We start from the raw sequence: 16,772 nt of genomic DNA, 5'->3' as shown, positions 1-16,772 counted from the left end.
CAGCTGGGATGCTACAAATACTAGGCCAGCTTTATCAATTGATCCTATTCTACTTGTTGTACTGGTCAGCAATGTCACTTATAGATAACACGATGTGAAACCCACTGGAATTTACATATGATTTACAAACATATGATTACCCATTTGAACTACTCTTATTTGAAGATGAAACAAGCTGGACTTCATTAATACTTATATGGTCTGTAAATGTTGAAGTTGAACAAGTAATTACAACCTAAGCAATGGTAATGGTTGACGTCAGTAACACAATGAAGACAATGGAGATCCCAAAAAAGAATCTCACAACGACAATCTCAACATCGTTTTTTTCCCCCTATAAAAGTACAATATTTATCATGTTCACAATTTTATATTTTAGTGTTATGCTAAAGCTAATATTTGCTAATCAGTGTTAAGTAAGCCACAACCTAAATTAAGATTAAGGTATTATAGTAGTTAAAAAAAGGATCACAAAAGGGATAAAAATTTAACAAGATTTATTTTTTATTTTTATTATGATTTATTTATCATGAATGAACATTTGTTTAATTGCAAAAAAGAAAAGAAAAAAGAATTATTGGGACCTCAACTGCCTGTTCAAATAGAAAAGTAACAGTGTATAAATTCGTTCCTTTAGCATTTGCTGACGTATTTGTGATTTTTTTGAACTATACAGTAAAATGCCTGATTTTGTGACAGCTGTTCTATAAGAATAGTGAGGTATGCTGCAATGGTTTTATGATGTTTTATATTCGGGGTTCACAGAGGATTGGTTCAATGAATTGTTGTTGTGGCAATGTGGCGAATTCCTGGAGGGATTGATAAGCGCATCCTATTGAGATCCGTTGCCACTAACAAAGAAAGCACTGGTGATTGAACAATCATGCAAATGAAGAGTGAAAACCAGCTCATTAGGATGTCTTTCCTTCTCCAATCATATTAATTAAGAGGGCCAACAACTGACGGCAGTTTACCAAACTCTCCCTACTCATTGTATAATAAAGTGACCATCATCTATTGAAAGGTCCTGGACAAACTGGTGGTATTCCCCCATGATCTTCTGTCTCTTGTACCCACACAGAACTTTGTTCTCACTTGTTTTGTAGATTTTAATTTTAAAAAGGTATTTTAGAGATTAGACATTCTGTTTTGTAACCTTAAAACGTGTTCTGCCTGATTTAGCCCTTACTCTACAACCACAACAAAACTGCTTGCCACCCAAGAGGGAAAAAAAAAGGAGCAACATCAGCTGTGCAACACATCTAAAGCTTACCAGAAAATGTCAGTTAGCTTTAATAAAACAGTGAGCTTTATATGCAAGAATATGCAACCAAGTTGTATGACACACATGGAAAAATTCAGACTGCTAATATACTCAGATGTGACTAATACAATGACAGATGTGGTTTTTAACACTTCATTACTATGGATACATTTTTACTAACAAATAAGTACTGCAGTTTGAAGCCCAGCCCTATAGATGGGCAATGTATTAAATAATTTGATTGGCTCCAATTTGCACAGAATTGATTTTGCACAATGTCTAAAACTTCAAAATTGTGCACTTGCAAGTGCAAAGAAGATTACTTTTATTCAGAAAATAATGCATTACAATAACCAGGCTCTGAACTGTTGTGTAAAATGTATGCAACTGTTGTGACTATGTTGGCCAGAAATTCCTGAGCAGATTCACATCTTTTTTAATGTGGAGAGGAGCTGTCAGACTTATTGAACTGGCAGGAATGCAGAGATAAACAGAGAATTTCAACTTGAGCAGTATGTTTTGTAGCTTGTTAGCTATTATAATTTGATATTGACCAATACCTGACGGGCTGTGCATGAAGTGGTGGAGCATAGCAGATGGTAGAAAAGCATTGCAGAGCAGGGAGAGGGAGGGCTGGGAAGAGCAAAGTGGATTGATTTCAAGTCTCATAGTAGTGTTAGCTTAAGTTGCATTTTTGAGAGTTAATATATAGGGATTATATTTTCTGGCCATATTGCCCAACCCTAGATAATGAAAACCAAAGGATCTTCATGCGATTAGGAACTTGTCTTCTATAATGCATTTTTCCTCAGTCTTTCCCAGCAGACCTAATAACTCTTCCTCGTCAGCCTGTCTCTCAGCTAAAATCCTTTGTTTCCTTTCCATCATTACAGATAGATTTAGTGCTTTCTGTTTGCATTGCATGCTCTGTCCATAATTTGTCTCTCATTTAATGCTATGAAAGACCCCATTAGTTCTGTCAAGCCCATCACTCAGCTCCACTTCTGCTTCTAATTAGGCCTGTCCACAGAGGACTACCAGCTCATGCGATTGCGTACTCACGAATCCTTGCCTCTGTGTATGCATCTCCATTAATCTATGTAAAAGAGATTCTCCAGAGATGCAGTCAAAGTCCTTTGAGGCTTAATCATCTGTTTTCAGCAACAGAGGTAAAAGGGACTAGAATGGACAGAAGCAAATAAGGACAACAAGTAGAGGAGGAGGCCTGCAAAAGGCAGAACAGCCTGACTTGACACATATTTGGTAGCGGTATAAACTACCCGTAAAACTAACCTCTTTCAAACCACCCTCATCTCGTCTTTCTCACCACACACACACACGCACACTAATCATTTTATGGTATGGCCGAAATAACAAAATAATAGCTTACAGAAGAGCTAGTCAGTCAGTCAGACCACGGCCTCTGTATTTTTCCCCTAAAACTGCCCAGAAATTCCCCTGTGGTTTGGCCTGCTCCCCTCTCCTCACTCGCTTCTCTCTCATTTCTCTCAATCTCCTCCCTCCTTTCTTCTCTCTCTTCTCCTTCCCAATATTCTCTTCCATCATCTCTCCTCTATCTTCAGTCCTTTGCTTATGACCGCCTTTCTTCTTGCTGCCCACCACACTGCCTCCTTCTTCACTCTTCTCTTTCCTCTGTTCTCAAGCCTCTCATACAATTCTACCTCTTTACCTCTCTGTTCCTTCTTAGGCTTTCCCTTGGTCTTTCTTTCTCCCCATTCCCTTGAAATCTGTTTCTGCCAGAGACATAATGAGAACAATATGTCTGAATGCAGACTGTGTGTGTGTGTGTGTGTGTGTGTGTGTGGTAGACGTGCAAATAAATTAACGAGTGTAGAGGAACATTTCTATGGCAGTTTACTTTGTCACTGTAGTTTTTACAAATCACTTAATATTTACTAGCTCTTATTGCTGTTTTACTTTACTTTTATCCACTTATCTGATTTAATCAATATGCAGTAATATCAATACTTTCAGTAGTTTATAAAGTAATTAGTATCAAGAGTGCTGAATTGCTGATATATTTTTTTCCTAGGCTGACCCAGAAGTTAAAACCTCCTGGGTTCCCTAGACTATAAAGTAAAAGCCTAGTTTGAGGCTTCAAACAAACTACACACCATGGTCGAAAAACCTCTCCATCACCACCACTTCCCATTTGTAATCTGATTGAGCGTGTTTACTTCTTAAACTGTACAAAAGCCATTATTCATCAAGTGACCAGATGTAGTTGGTAAAGATAAACTCAAACAAAGTATAAACTCAACAAACCTTTACAGATAGACTAGTTAGTGGACTAGTCAGCAGTTTTCTGAGGCTCCAACTTATCAAGTGTTAATATTTGCTGCTTTTCTTAGCATTCTATGGTAGTAACTAACAGCACTGTGGTATGGTAACGCTGCTGCCTCACAGCTACAGCAGACGGCTTCCCTGGTTCAAATCCAGGCCGGCCAGTGAGTTTTTTTCTCTGTGGAGTTTGCATGTTCTTCCCAGGCTCTTCTCTATGTCAGGGGTAACCAACCCTGGTCCTTGAAAGACACTGCAAGCTTGAAAACAAACACGGCAGCTTTGGCAGATGGAAAATAGTCGTTAGGTGCAGCCCCAACTTTTGCAAGTTCATTTTTCTTCTTGGAGGGATTTCAGCAGAAAAGTTGGCTTATTTGCGTCAGAGTGCTATATGTTTAAATTATTAGTACTAAGCAATTGTGGAGCTTTTCTAACTGCATTTTGACAAGTCCGTGTATTTGCACTGTAACCAGGTAACAGTCGGCTTTCTCTGGAAAGCTGTTTTTTTTTTTTTTTTAAATGTCATGTAAATGGGAAAACTTGTTTGCTAAGGTGATGTGGGATATTAGGAAAACCTGGTTTCCTGAGGTAGATTTCTTACTCATGTACACACGTAACTATGTTTTTAATAATCAGAGTTCTCCAACACATGTGCATAACAATAGGGTGCCGACAGAAACCTCTTTTTTCCCCCCTTTTTCTCCCCCTGCACTGTCACAAACACACACAAGGTAAAAGTCACATAGCTTTTTTTGTCATAATACAGTTAAAAACTGTGCCCCAGCAAGCCAAAATAAGTCTGAGGTGGAGGAGAATTCATTAACCCAGTTACTGTGTAAACACAGTGTTGCAGTGGTCCACCATGATTACCAGCTAGAACTGAAGCAACCAAATATAATTCAGCCAACAGTCATTTTAATGATCATACATGAGCATATACATATTGACTCAGTGACATGTCAAAATGTGTTGCGTGAAAGGGCCAAATCTGTGAATGACAGCAAAATGTTCCTTGACACATAAAGCTTATTGTTCACAGAAAGAAAAGCATGTTCAATGAATGGTGTTCTTTTAGAGTATTGATGCACAACACTACCAAGAAATGCTTTCATCTGTTGCAGCTGAGACGTCTGATCAGGGTAAAGGTGAAAAGGATGTGAGGTTATAAACTCACTAGACAAAAGAAAAATACTGACTGTATCATTTGCTCCACCCAAATGGGTGCACTAAAGCTAACCAGACAGTGAATAAGTAAACTCACAACTGCAGCTAAACTACTAAACAAATTTTTCCAAAGTAGGGGGCATGGTGGCTCAATGGGTAGAGCAATAGGTCGGGATACAGAAGGCCGTGGGATTGAATCCTGCCCCACCTTGGTGCCGGACCCGAGCCAAGATAAAAAACGGGAAGGTTGCGCCAGGAAGGGCATCAGCGTAAAAACTTGTGCGGAACACGTTCTGCTGTGGCAACCCCGGAAGGGACAAGCCAAAAGATGTCGATCTTTATCTAATTTGACCAAACTGCTCAATGCAGTTCGAAATTACATAAGGAAGATTCCTTATACCATTTAGGAAATATCTGATGAAGTGGTCATGTGTTTGAAACTGCTGTCACCTTGTTTAATTTCTCAGATGAAGTCCAGTACACCCTTTCATTTTTGCTAAAGAGAATAAGAAGTACTTAGAAGTCTATCAAGCCTTCCTACTATAAACACACACATTCACACTTTTCTCTACATAGATAATATAAAATTTATTAGGACACTATGGTTTGGGCAACTCCACTCATCCTGTGGAATTTTCTGACTGTACTTCATCTTACAACGCCAGCTATCTTTTTAAGATATCTGGTTTCAATGGACTGCTGCAGGCAGTGGTGCACATCACTGAGCAGGCCTGAGTTATGGTTATGTGGATTTACAGAATTGTTTCATCAATGCAACAAAGTCACTTGATTTTCAGGCTACACAGAAGTAACCAAAAAAAAAAAAAAAGAAAAAATCATGCTACCTGTATCTACCATAGTCTGCAATAATACAATTCACTGTTCAATACACTAAAAAAACTGGATTACTATAGGACTGCAATAGAGTATACTTTTGTAATGAAGAACTTTTCAGCTAACAAACAAATCAATGCACGAATCTATCCATTGTCTGTAAGCGCTTATCCTACTCCGGGTCAGAGGGGGGCCGGAGCCTATCCCAGCTGTCATTGGCCGAGAGGCAGGGTACACCCTGGACAGGTCAACAGTCTATCTCAGTACCAACACTGAGAGACACATATAGACAGACAACCGTCATGCTCGCAATTTAGTGTGATCAATATATACCCAGAGGGAACCCACACAGGCAAAGGGGGAAAAAAACCAACTCCAAACAGAGCATATGTCAGTCGATTTAAATTAGGGACCTTCTAGTTCTAACGCGGCAGAACTCGACCACCATGCTGGCGCTATTAAACAAATCATAACTAAATTTTAAACACATTTTAATGCAAGTACTCTTAAAATGAAATATAATCTTTTAGTTGGTATTCTGTTTATTTATCTTCTGGGGATGAGTGCACAATTTCACAAGTTTGTCTTAAAACAATAATTGGATGTCTAAATGAAAACAGACAGGTTTTACTTGCTGCAATTATTTCACCTTTTAATACTGGATCCCTACAAAAGATGCTGTCTGCCTGATAGAAACAAAATAGAGTGCAAAAAATATATTACTATTTAAAGCAATTTTATTCTAGAAACAGTACAAATAAATATTAGAAAATGATGGATGAAACCATGTCGAAAGTAAGTGAATCATGTAGAACTACATTATCAAGTTGGACTGTTGGTTTTCTTAATTTCTGCGGTTAGGATTTTTTGGGTGCGGCAGGAACGAGGATGGTAATGCACTATAGCCCTTGGCCAGAACTTAAGAAAACCCCATTTAAAATCCCCTGTGATTTCCAACATTGCTATTAACTAAAGATCCAGCCTTGGAACCGAGCATTTTCAGCAGTATGTCATCAATTACTTGGTTTGTTGAGCATGGAACGCTATAGAAAAACCTATTAATATCACTCTTTATACAATATTTAGTTTTGTTGCAGACTGTACTGATCACCTTTTTAGCCTTAGGGATTCACGTCATGACTCGATGTGAAGTGAGCCCAAGTGCGATTTGACAGTTCACAGCAAGTTCAGACGTGTCTGGAATAACAGCAGGACAGAGAGGACTGAACACTGCAGAAGGTTTTAGACAGCAGCTATTACAGCTAGAACATTAGCCAAAGTCGTCAAACAACCTATTTTAGGAGAGAAGAAAATTGAAGTAAATTAATTCATAAATCACATTCACATACCTTTTGTGTTTTTTATAAAAGTACTTACAGTAGGTGTCATATTAACAGCATAACAGTTTTACTTGTGGTGTAGATCAACTGAATGCTGTTTTCAATCTAGGTCTCATTAAAAGATGTTCTCCATTCTTGGAGAACATCTTAGTAACCACACCTAGAAGATAATGAAACTAAACAGATGAGCAAAAAGTAGGTTGGGAATACAACAAATATGTATCTTAGAGAAAGCATATGTATAGGAAAAAAGGATGAAACAAACAATTGACCATTGGGGTACCACACAAGCAAAAGGAACAAAGGAAGAAGATGGAAATCAACTAAAGCTGACTGAGAAGTTCCTGATTATCAAATAAGATTTAAACCAACTTAAATCAGATCTTTGGATCCTGCAAAACTTTGAGTTGAGAAGCAAAAATACTGTATTCCAAAGTATCTAACAGCACACCTAAATAAAAAACAAAACTTCCTCACTTCCAATGAAATGTTCTGATAATGGGAATTATTACAGCAATGTTCATATGGGCATGTGACCACTGGATAACTTATCCTTTAAAAGGCATAAGTGACATACTATGTGCAAATGTAAATGCCTTCACACACGCATACCCAACACCATTACAGGCAATCTTACACACACACACACACACACACACACACACACACACACACACACAAAGTATTCCCTTTATCCCTTAAACACAGAGTCACACCTGCCCCCTCATCTTTGTTTTCCACTAACCTGGATCGGAGAGAATACCTCTGGGGAATCATACTGTTGGAGTGTAAACACGCAAGTGTGTTTATCTACAACACCACACTGTAACATTTATGAAATTATGTAAGCTACTTTTCTTAAGGTCGGTGTATAGCCTAAAAGTGTATCTGAATATGTATGTGTCCCCTTATTTATTTACAGAAAATAAAGTAGATTATGGAGAAATACAATCAGATTCATCCTTCTGTATAGTAGGGACTTCTAAAGATTACATTTGGCCCCATCATGTTGGAAGCAACGAGGGCACAGATTGATGCCGGTTTAGCTACAGTGGATGGTGGATGAGAGGATGCTTTCTGCTGTGGTGAAAATTCACTAGTCAGGTGAGTATTATTGGTCTGCTGCACAAATTAAGACAGACAAACATTCTTATATGAAAGGATACTGGAACTAATGTCAACAAAGGGGTCATCATGCAGTGTGTATTAATTAGCATGTTTCTTCTTTGTTAATTTTAAATGTGTGAATAACACTTTTTATCTTGCTACATTATATTTTCCGCTTCTCATTTTGAATGGATACCGTTTCCTTTTTCTATACCATTTGCTAGTACAACTCAGAATTCATGGCTCCATTAATAGCAAGCTGTCCTGGTCCAGAAGCAACAAATGAGGTCACAATTATGATACTGCCAATGCCATGTTTAACAGATGGGATAAGATTCTTTTGTTGGAATGCATTGGTTATGTTTTAGAGTATATTTGACAACAAAGACAATGCCTCTCACGCAAGAAAAAAACTTCTACTTTGGTCTCATTTGTGCAGAAAGCATTTCCCAACAGACGCGTGTGATCTTTGTTGGTTGACCACACATATGGAAGTTTACAGGGCTGTAGAATTTTCTCATTTGTAAATGGTCTTACTTATACAGCATAGCCCCATTTTAAAGCGCTTCACATTCACCGATTTATTTACATGCTCCCACATCAATGACAGCAGCTGATCCTTCAACATGAAGCCAGGAAGAACCAGTAGTCAAACCATCGTATCTGCCTGTTAGTTGACTGTCGGAGTTCAAACTCATAAAAAATTCTTTTGGAACCCTTTCTAGCCTGCTGATCATTACCAACTCTCGTTCTAAGGTCTTCAGAAGTTTCCTTTGTTTAAGTAATGACACACTTATGCGAACCGCGTTGTCAAGATCAGACTGACAATCCAGACCCCGATCTTCTTTAGTCCCAGAGGCTCACATTAAAATTTTTTTGAACCCTAACCCTAGCTGATGCAAACATGTATTTCACAGTTAAGTCTCTGTGGCACTGCAGAAATTCACTTATTTCTTCACAGCTGGATGCCAGAGCCAAATCTGCAGATGGATATCAAAGGCAGTGGAGTTTATGCTGACACTGTCAAACTGGCCTATTTGAAGCTGTGCAGAATCATGCAGTGGGGCAGATCTTGTCCTGTGGGGACAGAGACCAGCACAGTCAACAGGACGGTCGGCTAGTTTTGGAGTCAGAACAAAAGAAAAGAAGTGTTCCATCCGGGTTGTCCCCATTTCATCAATAGTCCCTGTGTCTGCTATGTGCCATTTTTCTTCCTCCAATTACTCACACAAAAGATTCATCCTGCGTCTCCTTCCACTGACCAGCAGGCACAAAGCGCTGCTGCGGCAAGCTTCAACTTATCGTTTGGAAATGTGGAGTATTATGTCTGACAGTCAGTTGGCAAAGGGATGGGGATTAACCAGCAGTGTACCATGTCAGGGATACACATGTCATATGGTAATGGGGCATCTTAGGACCTTGTTCAATCATTCTTTTGTCTGTAGAGAGTGAAACCACCTTCATAAGTCAACAAACCTTAACTGGTGCAAGAAAAGTTTATCTATGACAAGGTATTGATAAAATAAACTGAGAAAGACAGAGACCGATCACTTAAGATCAGTATTTGGGCTTTCTCTGATGAATGTCCAATATTCATTGTACTTTTGGCTTAATTTAGGTTAATTTTAATCAGAATATACACTCAGCCACTTTATTAGATACACCCATTAATTTGCTCTTTAACACAAATATATAATCAACTAATCACATGGCAGCAACTAAATGCATTTAGGCATGTAGACATGGTCAAGACAATCTGCTGAAGTTCAAACCAAGCATCAGAATGGGAAAGGAAGGTGATTTAGGTGACATTTAAAGCTACATGGTTGTAGGTGCCTAACAACCATCTGTAGGGTTTACAGAGAATGGTCTGCAAAAGAGCAAGTATCCAGTGAGTACACATCAAACCTTAAAGCAGATGGGCTTGCACCACTCCGGGCACCACTCCTGTCAGTTAAGAACAGGAAAATGAGAATCCAATTCACAAAGGGCTTAACAAATATGGACAGGAGAAGATTGAAAAAATCTTGCCTGTTCTGATTTACATCAGTGTGATAACATAAATAATAATAATAATAATAACTAAATTATCTAATTAACTAAACTTTAATAAGCAGTTCTGAATAAAGAACAACAGCATCTGTTAATTACTTCGGACCATAGTAAATGTATTTTCCTGTCAACTGAAACTTGCTGTCTCGGATTCCAGATACATCAAATCTAATTTCAAAATCATTTAAAATGTAAAGTGTTGAGACCCACTCTATTAAAAAAACAGTTTAGTTACCTTTAGCTTCAACAAAACGGGCAACACTAGAGACGAGAAGACACACCTGTGTGCAAGTGATATGAAATGCTATGTGGGCACAGTAGTACTGTGTACTCACTGTCAGAAAGAAGAGAAAGCTGGAAATGCAACTAGTACTAGTGAAATAATACTACTGAAAATTTACAGTGAAACTTTTGCTGAAGAATTGGAAAAACTATTGTATTGCAATGAAATCCAATATTAGAAAGAGTTACAGTGAATTTGTAAAACACCCATTAAACTGGTTGATCTACTAGTCCAATACAACATGCATCATCAATGACCTTTGTTGCTTATCATTCTCCCTTTCTCTGTGTTTTCCTGTGCTTCTATTTCTACTATTGAACAAGCAGAACCCAACCCCCCTCCCCCTTACTGACTTAATCTAAGTGTAGTGACCTGTTGTGAGTGAAAAGAAAACAATTAATTTTATAAAATGAGCGCAGCAAGTATTTTAATGAGTCTTGAAGATGAAGAAGACGTAGCAGATACTGCAGAATTATAAATTATTTGTAACAGTACTGTTTTGCCAAATGTATCTGATACAACTGAAAAGACAAAACAGAATTAGTGTTTCGACCATCAACCCACTTTTCTGATTTGATAATACAGACCCAATAACTTAAAACCTGAATAGTTCTTGACAAGATTATCTGCCTTGAATACAAGCGAATAAAACTGAATCATCCTTAAATAAGATAACATGAGTCTCTGGAACTGACCTTTGAGCTGTGTAGCTTAAATAGTAACTGAGAAAACAAAAGATGATTGAGACCAATAGGTTAATTTGCTGTGTAAAAAAAAAAGACAAAGGGAGGCCACAGCCATATACCTGTGCTGAATAGTTATAGCTGTATGTAGCTTGACAACCCATTCAGACAACATGCCTGTGTTTAGTGGTTAAAATGACAACTCTATCTCTCTACTGTGTCCATCAGTAGCTCTCTCCTCCCTCATGCAGCACCAGCAATGAATAAAAAGAAATAACTGATGACAGGCTGCAACTCCACAAATCATGAAACCACCATTGTTGACCTTTGCCCTAAACACACACCATGCAAGCAAAGGTCAGGAATGTGGGGCACCTAAACTAACTGTGAGAATATCTGAGTTTATGTACTGTGTACATGGCATCGTGTTTAGAAGCTAATTTTGACCGATTGCTGTTCCTTTCTCAGAGTCCCCTTAAGACAGAGGGGGACTGGGAGGAAGAGCCGATTCACAAACAACACAGCTCATTGGCTGGCAAAATGGCAAACAGTGACAAGCAGCTGACACATTCTTCCAAAGACAGGCCTATGTCTGGTCTGTGGCAGGAGAAAGCACATCCTCCTGTCTGCGCCTGAGGGCTGCTGGAAATGTTTTACTGATGTCAGCTGCAATAAGTCAAATTCCAGTGGTTTTGAAATGATACTTATTTTCCCCTTTGACCAGAGCACTAATACTGTGTAAATTCTGTGCAGCATTTGCATGTGTCATTTCTCCATCTAGAGATCTCCATCAACCAGCTGAAAAAACAGTAACTGACCGTAACAAAACAGCAGTCTGGATCAAGTCTGATTGGGGAAAATCTGAAGTTGGTGCATTTTTTTTTTACCTAAAGCCTCTTACAATTGTTTAATAGACATAGTGGTTAATTTAACTCTCTAGTACATTTTACCTTGGTTTATTTTGGGAGGTACAAAACAGTATTCATTCGGCGTTCATTACAAACCATTACACATTGCATTTAGATGTCCCCGCTCTTAACTTTCCAAACCTCAAGGGCCGTGTGGCTTCTTTGCCACAAATTCCTCTTTTTCCACTTTTCAAAAGATTGAACAGTTCTACATCAACCCAGTTCACCATCGAAGCTCATCCCTACAGAGCTCCTTTCAATCCCATAATGAGCCTGTACACTTCTCTCTACCTACAGAATGCTACCTAAACCTTAAGTACACCTCTGTTTTACTTTGTTTGTAGCATGATTCTTACATCTTAGGTTTTTGCTATTAGCAATTTTGATGTAGAGCTGCTGTGAACACTATTTACATATATTGCACATTCATGTGGAGATCATATTATGAATAATTTATATCCATTATCGGATAGTACCAATTGGTGTTTGGTACAAATGCAGCTAATTGTGCTGCATTATTTAATATGTAGCAACTACGTCATTAAAACTTCATGGTAATTATACAGCATTGCCCCAGCAACAATACAAAATCTATATCAATTGTTAAATATCATTGAACAGAAGAGCCATTAGCGTATTCTGGGCCTAATTTATCCCCATTTGTGTATTTGTGCAGCCAACAGGGTCAATAGGGTCTACACTACTGCACAATATACACATGATATGTTAGCTCACTATATAAGTAGGACACTTTAGGTTTTATAACACTTAAGCTTCATTTCACATGTTGCAGATGCAGATTCAGATTTTTTTGATAACATGACAAATGTAAATCAGTTCACCCTCTTTTTAACTCTGATTTTGTCTCCACCCATTCCAGAAAAACAAGTGGCTCTGTAGCTGCCAAATGTACAATTATTTTTTTAACCTGCTGATCACTCATGTTGCCTGTCAGTCATAAATGTCTGTCATTAACAGTCGTAACAATGTAGGTTAATGAAACATATTTTGATGGAAACGGCTCAGAGAGCCGAAAACAGGCAGTAAATGTGACATAAAATAAAACAAATATATGAGATAGAATAAAGCTAAAAAGAAATGAAATAGCTCTGTAGAGCTGTTGTGGTAGCCCATTATGCTCTCTGTTTTTTTAACAATACACACTGGTTTAAGCACAATAAAATTAATTTACATTAATGGATTATTGAAAATTAATTCTATACTACACCATATTCTAGTTGTATTTATACATCAAACTAAATGAAAACTAGAAACCTCTTCATTTTACAGTCTGCTACATATCAGAAGTAAAAATTACACCAATCAGCCACAACATTAATTACATCCATGTGTATCATGTGGTTTGCATGTGGTGGACAGGGGTCAGTATTGGAAAAAACTAATCTGACCTTGATCGCGAGGTGTCACAACACACAATGCAATAACACTGCTCATCCGCTCTTGTGTTGTTCTTTTGGACATTTCCAGTGTTGTACATTGACACACTTCTGCTTCAAAACTTTCTCATGAGATGAAACTGGTTATATTCTATTCAGTGTTGGTGCAACACAATTTCCCCAGTGATCATTTACATGCTTTCCTCTTTTGCTCTCCTGGACCTAATCACTGTAGTCACACTGACAAATCTCATCTGCTCATGTTTACACTGACCTCTCATCTTCAGCAACCCGCAGGCATCCTTATATAGAGTACAATGTAACGATCTCTGACTTTGACCACAACTGTGGTTACTTTCCTGTTTACACTAATCAAAGGCTTTCTGTTCTGTTGATACTATTTGAGCAGCACTCCTCCTCCTCCTGGTCACAGATCAACTGGGACTGGGAGTCTGTTTATGTCAGTATGTCTGCACTTGCATCATAAAGTGTTGTAGAAATAACTATTTGCTTGGTCAAAGTTACAAACTACTGAACATGTGGGGGGGAAATCAGTTTCCAAAATGTGCTAGTGATGGCAGTGTGCAGGCTGCTGGCCATTGTTCAATTGACCAGAGATGGTGTGCTGGTGAAAGTCTTGCCGAAATAACAAAATAGGGTGTTTTTGTATCCAATGCAATATGCAATTTATAATTACAGAAATTATTAAAACTACTTTCTAATTTTTTAAAATGATTAAAGTATCGGGATGTGTATTGGATAATCACATGCCATACCGTCCATAACAAACGAGATCCCCTTGTACAGGGGTAATGGACACATACTGTAGTTGTGTATCCAGACCACCAAAATGTAATCTCGGCCTTCACAAATCCCCGCTCTCGCCTTTGCCAACTTACCCTCCAGCGTCACTTCTTTCCCCGCCTTCTTAAGCGCTTGAACCGCCAGGTCGTGTGTTGCCTCTCGGAGGTCGTTCCCGTTAACCGACAGGATGGCGTCGCCCACGCGGAGAGCACGGCTCTGGTCCGCGGCGAGCCCCGGGAAAATCTTGGAGATGAGAATGGGCATCCGGTTCTCGCGCCCCCCTTTGATGCTGATCCCCAGCCCGCCAGACTCCTGTTTGACAACTCGTACTTTTCTCACAGCTTCCGAGGAGCCGTCCAGGCTGACGGGGCAGTCGCCTTGCCTCGACCCGAAGCTTGACCCGGGACTGCCGTAGCTGGAGCCGGGACTTCCAAAGTCAGAGTTTGTGCCGTTATTCGGGTACTTCCCGGGGCTGTAGTTTCCATCGTACTGACCTAGACTGACCCCCCCGCGCCCCGGGCTGCCACTGCGCCCTCGACCCCCGTGGTTATGGAGTTGGTCCTTACCCGAGGACGGACCGTGGCCAGGTACTCCTGGACTCGCTCCCGGGTCGTTTCCGTTCGACATACCATTTCGCAGGCCCGCTGAAGAGTTGTTATAGTCCCAGTGACTGCTCCCCTGCCCGGCTACCTCCGCTTCGGCAGTTAAAGTCAGCGTTTCACGGGTGAGTTCTGCGGCCACTCGGATCCAGCGATCGCGGAGGAGAAGATCCAGTTGACCGTTTTTGTCCGCTCTGGTCCAAATAGCCATTCCTGGACGGTTAGCCTGCTCCGAGGCGGGCCGCTTTCACACTAAAGTCATCATCAACTTTTTCCTCTTTTTCAGAGTGCGCACAAGCAGCGACGAGGCTCCACTGGCCCGCTTCGACACACCCACTCACGCTGTGGCTGCATGGAGAGGGAGAGAGAGAGAAAAAAAGCGAGGGAGCCCTACATCAAAAAGAGTGGAAGGGAAAAGAAAAGAACAACCGAATGAGGTGGGACAGTCCGACAGAGCATGCTGTTGAGTTCAGGATATAAAGCTGTCCCGGCTTCCACTGGAAAGTTCGCGAGAACAAAACACGAGCGCAGCCGGTCATACCGTTCAAAATAAAACGACCATCGATCATAAAAATATACGGGGAAAACAAATCCAAACTTTTTATCTACCAGAAAGTATGCAGTCACTAAGGGAAATCCCTTCTTCTTAACCTGGATGATCCTAAGATGGTTAGTTGTATTTCTGGAGACAGACGTTACTAAATGTAGTATCAACCTGGTGGTTTTGGTGCACTAAATGCCATTCTGTTTAAAGCTGGCCTGCTTAGGATTTGACTGTTTAGCTGTTTTATTATCTATTGTCCATCCGCCTGACATTGTAGCATACTACTCAGGCTCACATTACAGAAAGTCAGTGTGGGGATGGATTTGCCAGATTTTGATTAAAACTAATAGTACCAATAACAGATAACCATTTATATTCATTAAATTAGCAGAATATAATGGCAGGGAAGAACTATGTACTCTACATCAAACTCTGTCAGGTTGTATAAATCCACTGAAGAAAAAAAAATGACTCGAAGTGTATCATTAATCATTAATGTAGATCTTGGAGCTAGAGTGTTAAAATGTTAATGAATACGCAAACAATCTATAATGATACGCTTGTATACTTTTATTTTGAAACCACTGTCAACTGCTTCCTCTTCTAGCCTGTCATCATTAATGATGGCTCGACGCAGCCTGTCAGTCAGTAATCAGAGCCGGATGACAGGCAGAAGCAGCCAATAGACCGGTGGATTATTAATTCATGATGCTGGAGGCGGGACGTCCATAGGCGTATTACAGATCCACAGAATGGGGACACCGCCGTCTTAAGATCACTCACTGTTAGAGGACACTGCTGCCTACCATAAACTTAGCTTGCTTGTTCTGAAGAATTTTAATTTAATTGCCAACATATTCATTCACAAGTTGTCAAAACCAGTTCACTATGTCAGTGTCCTTGTTAAGAATTTCATGGTCACAGAAAAAACATATACACAAATGAGAAAAATGAGAAATGTTGACGCGTAGACTAGTAGTCTGTAGTCTAGTCTTTTAATATCAGAATGAAAGGTAATTACAATGCAAGTCCCTCAGGTCATTTGTGCTCTTATTTTAAATAGCAAGTATTTTAGTGAGTTCACAATAGTAATGTGAACTATCAAGACGGGACTGTTGAGCTCTTATCGCAATACAATTAATATTATCTCCATTAGCTGAAGTTAAGTAGCATATCATGGACATACTAAGTACTAGGAGACTCACAGTCTTGCATGTGCACAGTTTTATCCCAACATGGATTCTTGGCTAATGTTCCTTTATTTACAGCAGAGTTGCAAATCACATCTGTGAGCATTTTACCCAGTGGTCAATTCACCTCCATTCATTTTCTATGAAAAGAGTTTAGCTGCTGCAGCCTGCACTGTGGACAAACTTTTTATTAAGAAGAGATGGATGCTGAGTCTTCAAACCTTCTACAACAGTTTATCCCTTTATTCTCCAAAAGCACCAAAAGGTGTGGAATCATGCTGCATTAGAGGAACTGAACTGTC

At 39.5% G+C, this 16,772-nt stretch overlaps 1 protein-coding gene across 1 annotated transcript in view; it reads right to left on the bottom strand.

The window, feature by feature from the left end:
- The window catches only part of sntb2 (syntrophin, beta 2), a 30,391-nt gene extending 15,176 nt beyond the window's left edge, over nucleotides 1–15,215 (bottom strand). Inside the window, exon 1 of the mRNA XM_067500303.1 lies at nucleotides 14,233–15,215. Within this exon, the coding sequence (XP_067356404.1) occupies nucleotides 14,233–14,947 (715 nt within the window). The 5' untranslated portion in view covers nucleotides 14,948–15,215. The remainder of the gene's footprint in view (nucleotides 1–14,232) is intronic.
- Nucleotides 15,216–16,772: the final 1,557 nt, after the last annotated feature.

This window comes from Channa argus, chromosome 4, assembly GCF_033026475.1.
Source record: "Channa argus isolate prfri chromosome 4, Channa argus male v1.0, whole genome shotgun sequence".
In the NCBI taxonomy this organism is placed as follows: Eukaryota; Metazoa; Chordata; class Actinopteri; order Anabantiformes; family Channidae; genus Channa; species Channa argus.
This window is presented reverse-complemented; position numbering and strand designations above follow the sequence as displayed.